The sequence below is a fragment of the Ictidomys tridecemlineatus genome, chromosome X (genome assembly GCF_052094955.1).
Source record: "Ictidomys tridecemlineatus isolate mIctTri1 chromosome X, mIctTri1.hap1, whole genome shotgun sequence".
Classification (NCBI taxonomy): Eukaryota; Metazoa; Chordata; class Mammalia; order Rodentia; family Sciuridae; genus Ictidomys; species Ictidomys tridecemlineatus.
In genome coordinates this window covers 115297301-115310739 of record NC_135493.1, presented here as the reverse complement: position 1 = coordinate 115310739, position 13439 = coordinate 115297301, and the positions used below count along the sequence as shown (strand labels likewise).

The window sequence follows — 13439 nt, the reverse complement described above, 5'->3', positions numbered from 1 at the left end:
ATATAAAAAAAAGCCTGAGAGATAGAACATTCTCCTAACTATTTTATTATTATTGCTGGGTGATCAAAGAAAAGAACCTGAAATATGCTATAGATTTGTTGCCAACATTTTCAAAATAACCCAGACTTTGCATCTAAAAGCAAATTCCTCTTCCATTGCAAAAGGATTGCCTTGGCCCCTCTAATTTGGCCAGAACACTGGCTGTCATCTGTTCCCCAGATCTGTCCATTCTTGGAATTGAGCCATATACATAAAAAGAATAAAAAAGGATCAATAAGTAATAAAGCTTTAGGAGATGTAAAAGCACCTCATGAGGATAAATATGATACTAATTAACCTTTACTAAACTTTTCTTCAAACCACAATAAAAGTATAATGAGTTCAAGTCCTTATTGCACTCGGGTACCTTCAACAGCAAAGTGTAAGGACGTTCAATTCTCTTACTAATGATGCAACCCCTAATGGCAGTGTGCATGGGGCCTGTCTGATGGAGCTCTGGTCCTTCCTTCCTTTCTTTGCCTTTGGATATTTCACTGGGGGACAATGAGAAAGCTTCACATCTAGCAGACCATCTTCAGTATCCCAGGCAACACGCAAAACAATTTGCTCAGGTATTTTAGAGTATTCTCTGAGTATATTTACAAGGATTCCCCAACCCATTCCTTTCCTAGCACTCTTTGGTTTTTCTCTTCCTTCTCTTTTTTACTCTGATTTTGATTCTTTACAAGTCCATATTCAAGTTGTACAAAAATATATGGGCTAGCTTTATTGTCAATGGTGCCTACCTAATACTGTTTTACACAGCTAGCTCCTGCAGCCTCCGTCACTACAGATCAGATCTAAACTGCTGGGGGCACTCAGATATCACCTCATGCATGAGCCCAGCTAGCTGTGCTCTCCTTATGGATTCTAACCTGCTGTCTACCTCAGCTACACTGGTCTAATACCAAGAGCTCCTCCACTTCCTCCCACTACCCTGTGATTCACAAGACCACCTCTTTAATCCTTTTCTGAAGGCACCTTCTCCCTCCCATTCCACAAGAGCCCATGCCTTAGGGATATCCTCCAGTCCACCTTTTTGCCCCATAATTAATACTATTGCTCTGCCCACCCTCCCAAATAAATAATCTATACATTGTTAACTTATTTCAGTTAGTCCCTGGAGAAGGCCGAATAATGCCCCCCCACAAAGATGTCCATATCTTAGTCCTTGGAACCCAAGAATCCATGACCTTACGTGGCAAAAGACATTGCAGATAAGTTAAGGCTCTTGAGAGCCCTCTTGCTGTGTCATAACATGGCAGAAGGCATCACAGGAGAGAAAGAGAGACAGGCTAAACTTAGCCTTTATAAGGAACCCATCCACAAAATAGAAAACTATCCTGGATTATGAGAGTGAACTCAACATAACCGAGTAGGCCCTAAAAAGAAGGCACAAAGGTAATAATCAGAGAAGGTAACTTAATGACAGAATCATACAGAGATTGGAAGATGGGGGGTGAGCCAAGACTACGTAGCCTCTAGAAGCTAAAAAATAATAATAATAATAACAACAAGCAAACAGATTCCACCATAGAACATCCAGAAAGAACACAGCTCTGCCAACCAACCCACTTTATACTTCTGACCTCCATGACTGAAAGAATTTGTACTGTAGGGCTGGGAATATAGCTCAGTTGGTAGAGTGGTTGCTTCACATGCATGAGGCCCTGGGTTCAATCTCCAGCACCACAAAAAAATTTTTAAAAAGAAATTTTTATTGTTTCAAGCCACTGTGTTTGTGGTAATTTGTTACAGCAGCAATAAGAAGCTAATACATTATTTAGATGTTTCTGTAGACATCCATTTCATAGCACTGTTGTGAGGATTTCATGATGTCACTGAAGTCGGGTGCTTAGGACAAAGGAGTGCCCATGGTAAAAATAAACTCTCAGTAAGCATTGGCTATAATCAGGAGGCCTCTAAAACTCAATCACTGAGCATGAATACAGACAGGCCCAAAGGCAACAGACTCACAACCCAAGGAAAGGTTAAAAGTAGAAAAGAAAGTGAACTCTGAGGGTCCAGGGAAGGCAGGCACCAGATAAGGGGACAGGCAAACTATAATATAATAACCAGTCTTGAGTATTTATCATTTGACGGGGTGGTTATCATAATAAAATATAATAACCACCCCATCAACTGTAGCTCACAAGCGATCTTTTAAGACAGATGATTTTAGGAATAGCTGTAATTTAGTATTCAAGGTTTCTTTTAAACTTCAAGATCACATGATAGCATTCCACACGTGTCCTGCTTTGCAAACACTGGGTACCAACACTGTACCCTCTTTCTCAAAGGGCTTTTTCAGGCACTGCATACTGTTCACTTGGAGCAGAATAACATGGCCATGGAAGTTTGTGGCACCCTGAGCTTTTAAAATAAATTACTCTTGGTTTTCCTAAGGAAAAGTTAAGTCTGTTCAAAGATCAAGCAATTCAGCAGCAAGATGATAAATAACCTTTGCCTCTCCATTTTTCCATTACCAACCTTGTACCTGTCATTCTTTCCCCTTCTCGCGTTTCAAAATGCACTCTAGTGAACACACCCTGCATTTATCGCTTGTCTCCATATATTTCTAGTTAATGTTTCATGAGACTATCTATTAGTGGATTTAGTGTTTCTGACTGCAGGATTACCCTCGTGGATTTAAGTCTATGGGTAAAGAGGTGTCACTGGAGGAAATGAGCAAGCACAACTGAAAAGACCCACAGGTTGTTTTTCAATTTCTGTTAGCATTTGCTGCTGCATAAGTTCTGACAAGCAGCACTGGGCCCATTTTAATTGGGGATCTTTCCTTGAAATGAGAAGTTGTAAACTGAAAGACTGTTAACTGATAAAAGCGCTTCTTAGAATGTATTTACACACACACACACACACACACGTACATGTCATATACACCATGTGTCATGTGTTATATGTGTTCTTTATATAAAATGTTATCTGTCATATAATCTATTTCTATTAAGATTATAGGGGCTGGGGATATAGCTCAGTTGGTAGAGTGCCTGCCTTGCATGAATAAGGCCCTGAGTTCAATCCCCAGGACCACACACACACACAAAAAAAGATTCTATAGTTATTGGGCTAGGGGTGTAGGTCAGGGGTAGAACACTTGCCCAGCATCCATGAAGCCCTGGGCTCAACTCCCACAACCACAAAAAAGTTAGATAATTATTACAATCATATTCAATATACATACTAGAAATATAATAACCACCCCATCAACTAACTGTAGCTCACAGTGATCATTTGAGGGGACAGATAATCTTAAGATTCTGTTTCAATAATTGGAGAGATTTGAATATAGTCTGTGATAATGGCATTGCAACTATGTGGGAGCATGTCCTTGTAGTGGGGGTGGGGGGGACACATGCTGAGGCATTTGGGGGTAAGTAATAAATGTTCACAACTGATTCTCAAATGGCTCATGGTGGAGAGGGGTTGGTCCAGAGAAAGAGAAAGCAAACATGAAAATATTAGCAATTAATGAATCTAGTCAAAAGGTAGACTAGAGTTCGCTGTACTATTCTTGGTACTTTTTTATAGACTCAAAATATTTTTAAAAGATGTTGAAAAAAAGATAGTTCTTGATATGGTTATTCACAAAAGCTGACTCCTTCCTAAGAGAACAGAACCTACACATAAAAACATCAGAAATTTTCTAAAATTTCAATTTAAAAAGCACTGTTAAAATCAGAATTTTTTTGTGTAAAATCTTACAACTGAAAACACAATGCACTAAAAACACAATGCCTGTCTTAACTCCAACCAGTGAGTGAACACATTCTATACTGGTGCAAACCAGAGTTCAATAATCTATAATAAAAATAATAATACATGCAAGACAGAGAAGACACATGGAATGATAAATACTCAAGACTGGTAGGAAGCTTTTAAGGAACCCTTTAAGATTTCACGTTTGTTCTCCAATGTAAAGACAGCTCTAGATTTTTACAGCTGAAAAGCATCAGGGAGAAATACAATCTGATAGTTCAAGCCTCAATTTGTAGGTGATATAATGCAGGTCAGAGAAAATTATACCAGTGTGGAAGTGTACAAGTGTTTAAAAGCTGTTAAGTGCTTTTAAAGTCGACCCGGAACCCCTTCCTGTGACTTATGATCAGTATTAGATCAATGTCCCCTGGAAATGGCCTAGTTATTTCATGGAACTCTTTCCAATATAAATCAATTTTGTCTACAATTTTAAATCCTGGCAGTTCCAAAAAAGTTTGAAGGATTTCCAATTGTATTAGAGTAGGCTGAGTGTTTTTGTAAGTTTGTAGAATGATTCCCAAAATATACTTGGTAAGGAAAAGGCTAATGAGAAAAATAAAGCAGACAATGGGATCTAAGAATAATGGAAAAGTTGAAAAATGACCATGTTACTCAGTAATCTTGCTTTGCCAAATGAAACCCCAAATTATTAGGTATCTCCTTCCCGTATCTTAAAAGTGCTTCTGAAGCAATACTTCCATTCATTCATTCATGTATTGAAATATTTAAGTAACTGTCTTGTCCAAGACATAAGTGGAGACTTCAAGGGCCATACTAAAATTTTTTTATTAGAGCTTAATGGTGAACAGCCCTGCTAAAATTTTTTAAACTATGTAACATTTTCCTTCTGTGATAGCTTTTTTTTTTTTTCCTGGATATGAAGAAAGTGATTTTTTTTCAAGCCTAAGAATGCAACTAAATTGAAAACAATCGTCCACATTTAACTCAATCTGAAATGTGAACTATGAGCAAATATCTTAATTTTACATTGGAGGGAAAATACAACCCAAGGAAGACAAAAATCCAAGTTTGCTCTTGGGACTCTGAACCATTAATCAATTAACTGTTGAGGTGGCCCTTTATTGGTCTTGCCCTTAATTAACAGGTTTATGCAGACTTAAGCTTGGGTTTCAAAAACCATTAATAATTACCCTTAAATGGCAAACAAAAGGAAAATTTCATAATCAGGGTGGTGTGTCTTTAAAGACTATAAAAGTCACAGGATCCTTCCCAACTCTTCACGCATCTCTGATTCTTCTAGCAGCTGCACAGTCAGGCGACCAGGTTAGTATGATTTTAGTCCCATCTAGAGCTCCTTCTGCTTGCAGGAATACTTTGCTTCCTTTAAGAATGGTGTTCAAGTAAGTAGGCTGGAGAGAAAGTGGGTTTTTGCCATCTACGGATATTACCAGTAACTTAGAGGCTAGAAGCTATGGTCAGAGATTCTTCAAGACTGCAGCCTAGAGTACAGACCGTGGACATGAGAGAGGAATGTTAATTACTAAGAAAAATGTTTATCTCCAGGGATTATTTCCTAACAGATGTATTCTAAGAACAGACATTTAACATACTATCTAAGTTTGTTTTATGCAGTGCTGGGGATCAAAAACAGGGCCTTGTACCAATTTATATTTCAAAAGCATTTAAACTTGTGCTAATTTCTGTTATGCACTTAAATTTGCAAGTATTTTACCACCGAGCTACATCCCTAGCTCTAAGATTATTTTTTTTTTAAGAGAGAGAGAAAAAAATCTTTTTTATAGGTGGACACAACACAATGGTGCCTTTATTTATTTTTTTTTATGTGGTACTGAGAATCAAACCCAGGTCCCGCCTGTGCTAGGCAAGCTCTCTACCACTGAGCCACAATCCCAGCCCAAAGATTATTTTTAAAACCCATTGACAGGGGCTAGGGTTGTGGCTCAGTGGTAGAGCACTTGCCTGGCAGACGTGAGGCACTGGGTTCAATCCTCAGTACCACATAAAAATAAGTAAATGATAAAAGTATTGTGTCCATCTACAACTAAAATGTATTTTTAAAAAACATTGATGATTACTAGTGCCATTCCCATGTTCCCACCCTGACCCTCTCTCTTCTCCTCTCTTTCTTCTTATTCTCCCATCTGGGCCAAGGAAAAGCCCCAGTAGAACTAAAATTCTGCTGATAACACTCAGCATAAAACTCCATTTGAATTTTTTGGTAAATTAATTTCCTTCCAAATTTCCAGGACTCCAAAATGAGTTGTAAAAAGTCTCCTGAAGAATTGAAGAGAATTTTTGAAAAATATGCAGCCAAAGAAGGTGATCCGGACCAGCTGTCGAAGGATGAACTGAAGCTATTGATTCAGACTGAATTCCCTACTCTGCTCAAAGTAAGTACAGGTCTACAGAGCTGTTGAATGATCTTCAGATGGTGGGAGGGGCGGAGGGGGAAAAGGAGCCCAGTGCAGGCACTTTCCCTAAAGTCAGGCAAACTCCCTGAAAACAGGGGCCCAGCCTTCTACCCCTCCCAAACGGCCTCAGCACAGAACTCTCTATGGTAAATGGCTTTGGCCAAGCTATGCCTGCAAGACCCACAAGTCACCATGCAAATTCACTAAGGCCTTTGGCCTGGTTTCAGCACCTCTGTGCCAGGCTTTAGGAAAACAAAGAGGACTGCAAAATAATATTTACTGGCCTGGAATGTGCTTCATTTTTTTTTAATGTAGTGCCCTCAACAAAACCAACACTTCCTTGGAAATGTGTTAAGAAAACCCAGCTTCAGGCTGACAAATTGCCCTGTGGGCACCCATTTATATTTCAAAACCATTTAAATTTGTGCTAATTTGTATTATGTGCTTAAATTTGTGTTAATGAGGCAACCATGCACTTCTAAACAACTTTCCAGAAAGGATTAAATTTCTTTGGCCATCAAGTTTCATATCAAAACCATCCCAGAGTCAACAAAATCATAATGTGTCCAGAGGTGGTGGGGGGGCCTGATTCTCTTTGCTCTGATATACTTTCTTTGCCTTTGTTAGAGAAAAAATATTTATGACACTTGTTAAAGATAGTAAGGCAGTTATTGGGGATGGGGGGAGGGGAACAATCAGGATAAGTATGGGGATTACCATGGGGTCCTGCAATGGGAGAGAGACCAGTTCAACTTGGGACTCCAACAAAGACAGATGAGGGTTTATAACCAAGGTTTGCAGGGTGGAATCAGCTGGTGGAAAATACTAGTGAAACAACAAGAATAAAGTGACCCGACAGGATTTTTGCTAAAGGCAGGCCAAGTTAAAAAGATAACCAGGGCAATCAGATCCCAAGGGCTAAGGATTTTCCCCAAATTGACTTAGCAGGTTTCTTGCTCAAACTGGATTCCCAGAGAGGAAAGCTCAACACCAGGCCCAGTCAAGCAGAAGACTCAAGGAAGGCTAAGATTTGGTTAGGGACATAGTTTTTGTCTTTGTCACTTTGCAACTAAACATGACTGTGCAGCAGTTACAGCCAATTCAGAAGAAAGCATTTGTTTCAAGTACCCTTGCTTTCTAGGTTTTAACCAGAAATGTTCCCTTCTGCCACTATGGCATTTGGAAAGATTTCTGTTTGTAATACTAAAAAGAAAAAAAAAAAAACCTGCTGAATTCAACAACCTTATAATCTGATGTTTCCTCATTTTCTTAGAGTTGCAATATAAAGTAACGTGTGTGTGTGTGTGTGTGTGTGTGTGTGTGTGTGTACGCATGTGCGCACGCAAGCTCATGCATGTGTGTTGCTGGAAATTGAACCCAGGGCCTGGTGCATGCTAAGCAGGGACTCTAATCTTGAGCCACACCCCCAACTCCTAAAAATAACTTTTTTGGTGTGATGATAGGCATCAAACCCATGGTCTTGTGCACACTAAGCAAGTGCTCTGCCATTGAGCTACATACTCAGCCCTAAAATAACCTTTAAAAACAGTTAAAAGCACTAGCAATAAAAAATGATTCTTAATTAAAAGAACAAAAAGAAAAATAACAATCTAACAGGAAAACCCAGGCAACTAAACGAGTCATTTTAAAAGGTAAGACTCACCAGGCATGGTGGCCCTTGTCTATAATACCAGCTACTCTAGCAGCTGAGGCAGGAGGATCACAAGATCAAGGCCAACTTAGCAAGAACCTGTCTCAAAATAAAAACTTAGCAAGAACCTGTCTCAAAATAAAAACTTAGCAAGAACCTGTCTCAAAATAAAAACTCAAAAGGGTTAGGGATGTGGCTCAATGGTAGAATGTTCCGAAGTTTGATACCCAGTAGCACAAAGGAAAAAAAGACTAGTGAATTTCTCTTTATTTTATATAAGTATATAAGACTATTATAATTTAGAAAAAGGTAGGAAGATTAATAGTAAGTTTTGAGAGTCTGCTTACATGTACCCGATTATATTTACTAAGGTTTTTCCAGCTATACTTTGTATTATTATCAACTTATATGGTTTGGAATTTAGTAAATGCTTTGCATTTATAAAGCAGATCTTGAATAACTTAAGAGTTTGGCCTTGTGATTCCCCAAAGAGTCAAGTGTCTTTGTAGGACTCTTAAGGATTAAAATATACCCTGCCTGGAGAGATCTGTTGTATAGCAAAGTAAATAAACTCAGCACTACTGACCTGTCCATTTAAAAATAGTTAATAAAGTAAATTAAATGTTGTTTATTTTAACCACTATTTTGTGTATACATACCTATAGATATAGAGAGACAGCCAATGTAATTTGAAGTTGACACAAACTTAACAGTTATTTCAATAGGCTTTCTAAGTATTATTTGGCCACAGATAGACTCTTACCTAAAATTCCAAGCAGTAATGGTTTTAAGATTTGAGCTTTATGGCAGACACACAAAAAAAATAAGGCTGCTTAGGATACAGGAATACCAGTAGTTACAAAGCCTGAACATAAGCTCATGGGGCATCTCAAGCCTGGTCCTGGACCAGCAGCATCAGCCCCACCTAGGGACCTGTTGAAAATACAGATGTCAGGCCCTCCACAGGACTAGTGAATGATAAACTCTGTCCCCCATGAAGCTAGCCATCTGTGCCTACTAAGGTCAGGAAGCCCATCAGGTGACTCTAATGCATGCTAAAGCATGAAAACTGGTGACCCAAAGTCATCTTGGATAATCCAGAGGTGTGCTGCTGCCCAGGGTTTGGGAAAATCTCAGGTGGTGGCTCCTTACAGTGTTGGGCTCTGGGGTCAATGTCTGAAGCCCAAGCCCTCTGCTAACTACTGTGCATTCTGGAGCAAGTTATCAGCTGTCTCTGGACCTCAGGTTCCTCACCTATAAAGTAGGTCTCCCCTATAGAGTGGCTGAGAGGATAACACAGGCTATAAAGGCCTCACTTGACCCACGGCCATATGGGCCAGCTGGTCCTCACTGTCTGCTGCCTCTGGTTATATGGCAGCCACAGGCCTGGAGCCAGAGACAAAACCAGCTCCCAGGAAAAGCTTGAAGCAGAGATCTTCAAATGTTTGTGGGTCAGGGATAGTTTGGACCCCTTCTCTGAGGAATATTTTAGAGGCACAAAGAAAAAGTCCTAAGATCATATTTTTTAAAGTACATAAAATACACATTATTCTATTAAATATTAAATGTGATACAGTTAAAAAAAAGAAAGGTACTGTGACATGGACCAACCTAAAGCTGGTTTTTCCACACCTAACCATCAGGAGCACATGACTGGAAACTCAGGCAGCCTTCTTGAAAAGAACACTCAGTCTCTCTAATTTCAGAGAATGTGTAGCACTATCTGATTCATCTCCCCCCAACATGTCATCCTTTTTGTCTAAAACCAGGGTTCAAGCACTATCGACGACCTCTTTAAAGAACTGGACAAGAATGGAGATGGAGAAGTTAGTTTTGAAGAATTCCAAGTGTTAGTAAAAAAGATATCCCAATGAAGGAGCAAACAAAACAGCATCCTGAGACCCGAACTGAGAGCACCTGGTTCTAACTCACATGGAATCCTGATTTCCAGTTGAATTCTTCACAATTATAATGATCTGGCTATGAGATCCACTTATTGTCAATAAAGAAATTCTTAGACATCTCTCCCCTCGTTGTGTACTGACTCTCTTCACTGAGTATATTTAAAATTACTATAAATTCCTGACTCATCTGATTTTAAGATTTTTCAAAATGGGGCTGGAGATGGGGCTAGTGGTACAGCATTTGCTTAGCATATGCAAAGTCCAACACCACACACAAAAAAAGAGAGACTCCAAATAACTATGTGAGTGTACCCAAGACCACAAAGATGGTGTCAGGGACTTGAAAAGAATCCTGGAGTGTCAAAGCAAGGCCCTCACTCCACTTTTCCAGAATAACAACTCAGTTCCTTGTTTTCTCCCCCCAACTACTCAGTCCTGGCGTCATTTCCAATTTCAACCCTTATTTCATGTTATTCAATAACCAGTGAGGAACAAAATTCAAAAGCAGACACTTGTCTTTAAGTCATCTCCCAGCACTCACTGTGCCTTTTGAAGGAATGACCCTCGAGGGAACAGAAGGAACACAGGACCAAGAGTCAGTCGCTCTGCTCCTAACTGAGGGGTGGCCTCAGGTCTACCGGCCTAACATCTTGGTTCTAGAAAACAACATTCTGAACAATGTTTTTCAATCTTTTTTTATTTTTAACTCATGCTGGGAGCCAAAATTGCCAAGCTTTACTTTCTGTAGAACACATCAGAAAGCTATGGAACCATTTCCCCTTCAAAATGTAGAAAATAGTAATAATGAATGTTTTTCAACTGTATAAGCCCTTCAAAAGATCGCTGTATTATCCTACCCTAAACTGAGACTCCAGGGGTTTTCTTTTTAACCTAATGAACTTAAGTGTATACTGGGTGTGTCAGTCAAGGTGGCTGCTGTCATTTACACACACACACACACACACACACACACACACACACACACACAGCCCCAGTAGCTTAAAGACCCTCAAAGGCAGCCAGTAGAGCAAAAATCCAGGCTCCCATCCCCATCCAAGTTTAAGTCCAGCCTGGGCAAACTTAATGAGACCCTGTCTCAAAATATAATTTTAAAAGGGCTGTGGATGTAGCTCAGTGGTAGAGCACTTGTCTTATAGGTGCAAAGACCCGAGTTCAATCTCCTGTGCAGAAATTTTAAGAAAAAAAAGGGGGGAAGGGGGAAATACTCATTCCCTTGTTTAAGAATTATCAGGTCCAGCGGCTCAGGAGGCTGAGGCTGGAGGATCACAAGTTCAAAACCAGCCTCAGCAACTTAGTGAGGCGTTTAGCAATTCAGTGAGACCCTATCTCTAAATAAAATACAAAAAAAAAAAAACAGGGCTGAGGATGTGTCTCAGTGGTTGAGCACCCCTGGGTTCAATCCTCAGTACCAAAAAAAAAAAAAAAAGAATGATCAGGCATTTGGGATTTAGCTCAGTCGCAGAGCATAAGGCTCGGAATTTGGTCTTTGGACTCAACCCTGAAAAAAAATAAAAAGAAGTACCAGTCTAGCCAGGTGTGACTCATGATGCACACCTATATTCCCAGTGGTTCAGGAGGGAAAGGCAGAAGGACTGCAAATTCAACACCAGCTCAGCAACTCAGTGAGGCCCTAAGAACTTAAGGAGACCCTGTCTCAAAAGGAAAAAAAAAAAAAACCACTGGGGATGTGGCTCAGTGGTTAAGCACCCCTGGATTCAATCTCCAGTACCAAAAAATAAAAATAAAAAAGTACCAATGTCTTCTTATTTGTTATGAGACTGAGATCACCAGGGTGTGGATATTATAAACTGTCTTTGGAGCATCTATGGGGTCTCTTTTGTTCAGTCAATATGTGTTAATTGATTCAATTCCCACAATAACACAGTATCCAGTCATGATTGATTATTCTCTAATGCTGTTAAATTAGCCACTCTAATATTTTAAGATTTTACAGCTTCATTCCTAACCAACATTAGTCAATAGTCTGAATGCTTATTATTTGCTGCCTGTGCTTCATTAGGTGTAGTATCTAGGGCACTCTAGCTTCCCATTTTAGCCTAGGGTAAAGATATCATTTAGCCCCTTCTGAGTAGCATTTCATCTGGGATTTGTAAGAAGCACCAGAAGGGGAGTACACAGGGAAGAAAGAGGCAGCAGTGGCTATTCAAAAGAAAACACCCCAAATAAGCACATTGTGTCCATGTACATACACACTGTGTCTTGGATGGAAATCCAGGTGTGAGGAATGGAGGACACACTGGCTTCAGACCATCAAAGTCCTTGGCTGTCATGCTGAAGAGCCAGCCCAAGGCCAGAAAGGGATCAGAAGGTGTAGGAGTCACAGAATGGCGTGAATGTGCTTTAAGATGAGGTAGGTGCCATCTAAGAGCCTACAAGGGTGTGGAGGACACACAGTGAAAGCCAGGGCCATGCAAGGGGCCTCCACAGCAAGCAGGGCAAGAACAGGGACAAGATATAGCAAACAGACAGGAGAGACACTTCCGATTGGCTGGCATGGACAAATTATTGTTTGAGGTTTAACCTTCATAAAGGGTAAAAATGAAGCTGGGCACAGTGGCACATGCCTGTAATTTCAGCAATTTGGGAGGCCAAGGCAGGAGAATTGCAAGTTCCAGGCCAGCATCAGCAAATTAGTAAGACCCCATCTCAAACTTAAAAAAGGGCTGGAGCTATAGCTCAGTGGTAAAGTGCCCCTGGGTTCAATCTCCAGTACCAAAAAGAAAAGGTGGAAATGAGTGGAGTGGCTGGCGTGTATGCATATGTTGTTAGCCTTCTTGGCCTCGATTCCACAACATTGATCTGATCTCCCACATCACCAGAGTTCACCTACATTTCCCCTCAGATCAACAGTCCAGCATTTTAACAGCCCCCTACCTCCACTCCTCACTAGTTCTACCAGGGCAAGGGTTTGATCTTCTCTTTCACTGATGTATCCTCAAGTCTAGACTGGGACCTGGTATGTAGAAGGGCTCAATAGATATTTGGTGGTTGATTCTTGACTATCTAGTCACTAAATCTTGTTGACTCGTTCCACTTTCCCAGTCAGATCAGCAGTTACTGTGACTCCTGCTCTGGCCCAGCTCCTTAACTTGAAGATGGAAGCTCCCAGAATCCTCACCCATGTGCCCTGCCTGTAGTCTTTTCTCTCCTCTCCTCAAGCTCCCATGCCAGGAGAATCTTCCTAAACTATCCATTCTATAGAAAAGCCCAGAATGAGCATGGTATCTGTATAAGATGTCCTAGATGACAGGAATTATCCTATTAGCTCCTTTTTGGCTTCAAGTTAATTTTCACAGATACTCCTGGACTTTCACAGATCAGCACCAATCTCCTTGAATTCTTTATACTCCCTACAGGAGCTATGTGCTTCTGCCAAGCTATGCACGGTTTCATGACCAGATCTTGGATATCCCAGCCTAGCACATGCCTCCTCTCCTTTTAATAAAGTCCCCAAGCCTGGGCTGGGGTTATGGCTCAGTGGTAGAGCACTTGCCTTCCACATGTGAGGCACTGGGTTCGATCCTCAGCATCACATAAAAATAAATAAAATAAAGGTATTGTGTGTCTACAACTAAAAATATATTTAAAAAAAATAAAGTCCCCAAGCCTTCAATAATCTTCCCTTCTTACTCC

The 13439-nt window shown here is 40.3% G+C and overlaps 2 protein-coding genes across 9 annotated transcripts in view; one reads left to right on the top strand and one right to left on the bottom strand.

The window, feature by feature from the left end:
- Ctps2 (CTP synthase 2) overlaps window positions 1-13439 on the bottom strand; it is a 100088-nt gene that overhangs the window by 36471 nt on the left and 50178 nt on the right. For 6 of the 8 annotated variants that reach the window (XM_078035094.1, XM_078035092.1, XM_078035093.1 and 3 more), the window contains one exon: window positions 11996-12175. The exons of the other annotated variants lie outside the window; for them this stretch is intronic. In XM_078035094.1, coding sequence (XP_077891220.1) covers window positions 11996-12175 — 180 coding nt within the window. The remainder of the gene's footprint in view (window positions 1-11995; window positions 12176-13439) is intronic. 8 annotated transcript variants of the gene reach the window in all.
- On the top strand, window positions 5036-9885 carry S100g (S100 calcium binding protein G). Its single transcript, XM_005316002.4, has 3 exons — window positions 5036-5100; window positions 6045-6188; window positions 9630-9885. The coding sequence occupies exons 2-3, from the start codon at window positions 6054-6056 to the stop codon at window positions 9732-9734; spliced, it is 240 nt and encodes a 79-aa protein (XP_005316059.1). The 5' UTR covers window positions 5036-5100; window positions 6045-6053; the 3' UTR covers window positions 9735-9885.

Bases quoted from the DNA above. Each gene is read 5' to 3' on its own strand.
- S100g (XM_005316002.4), top strand. From the start codon at position 6,054: ATGAGTTGTAAAAAGTCTCCTGAAGAATTGAAGAGAATTTTTGAAAAA. The intron at 6,189-9,629 runs GTAAGTACAGGT...GTCTAAAACCAG, and splicing joins AATTCCCTACTCTGCTCAAA to GGTTCAAGCACTATCGACGA.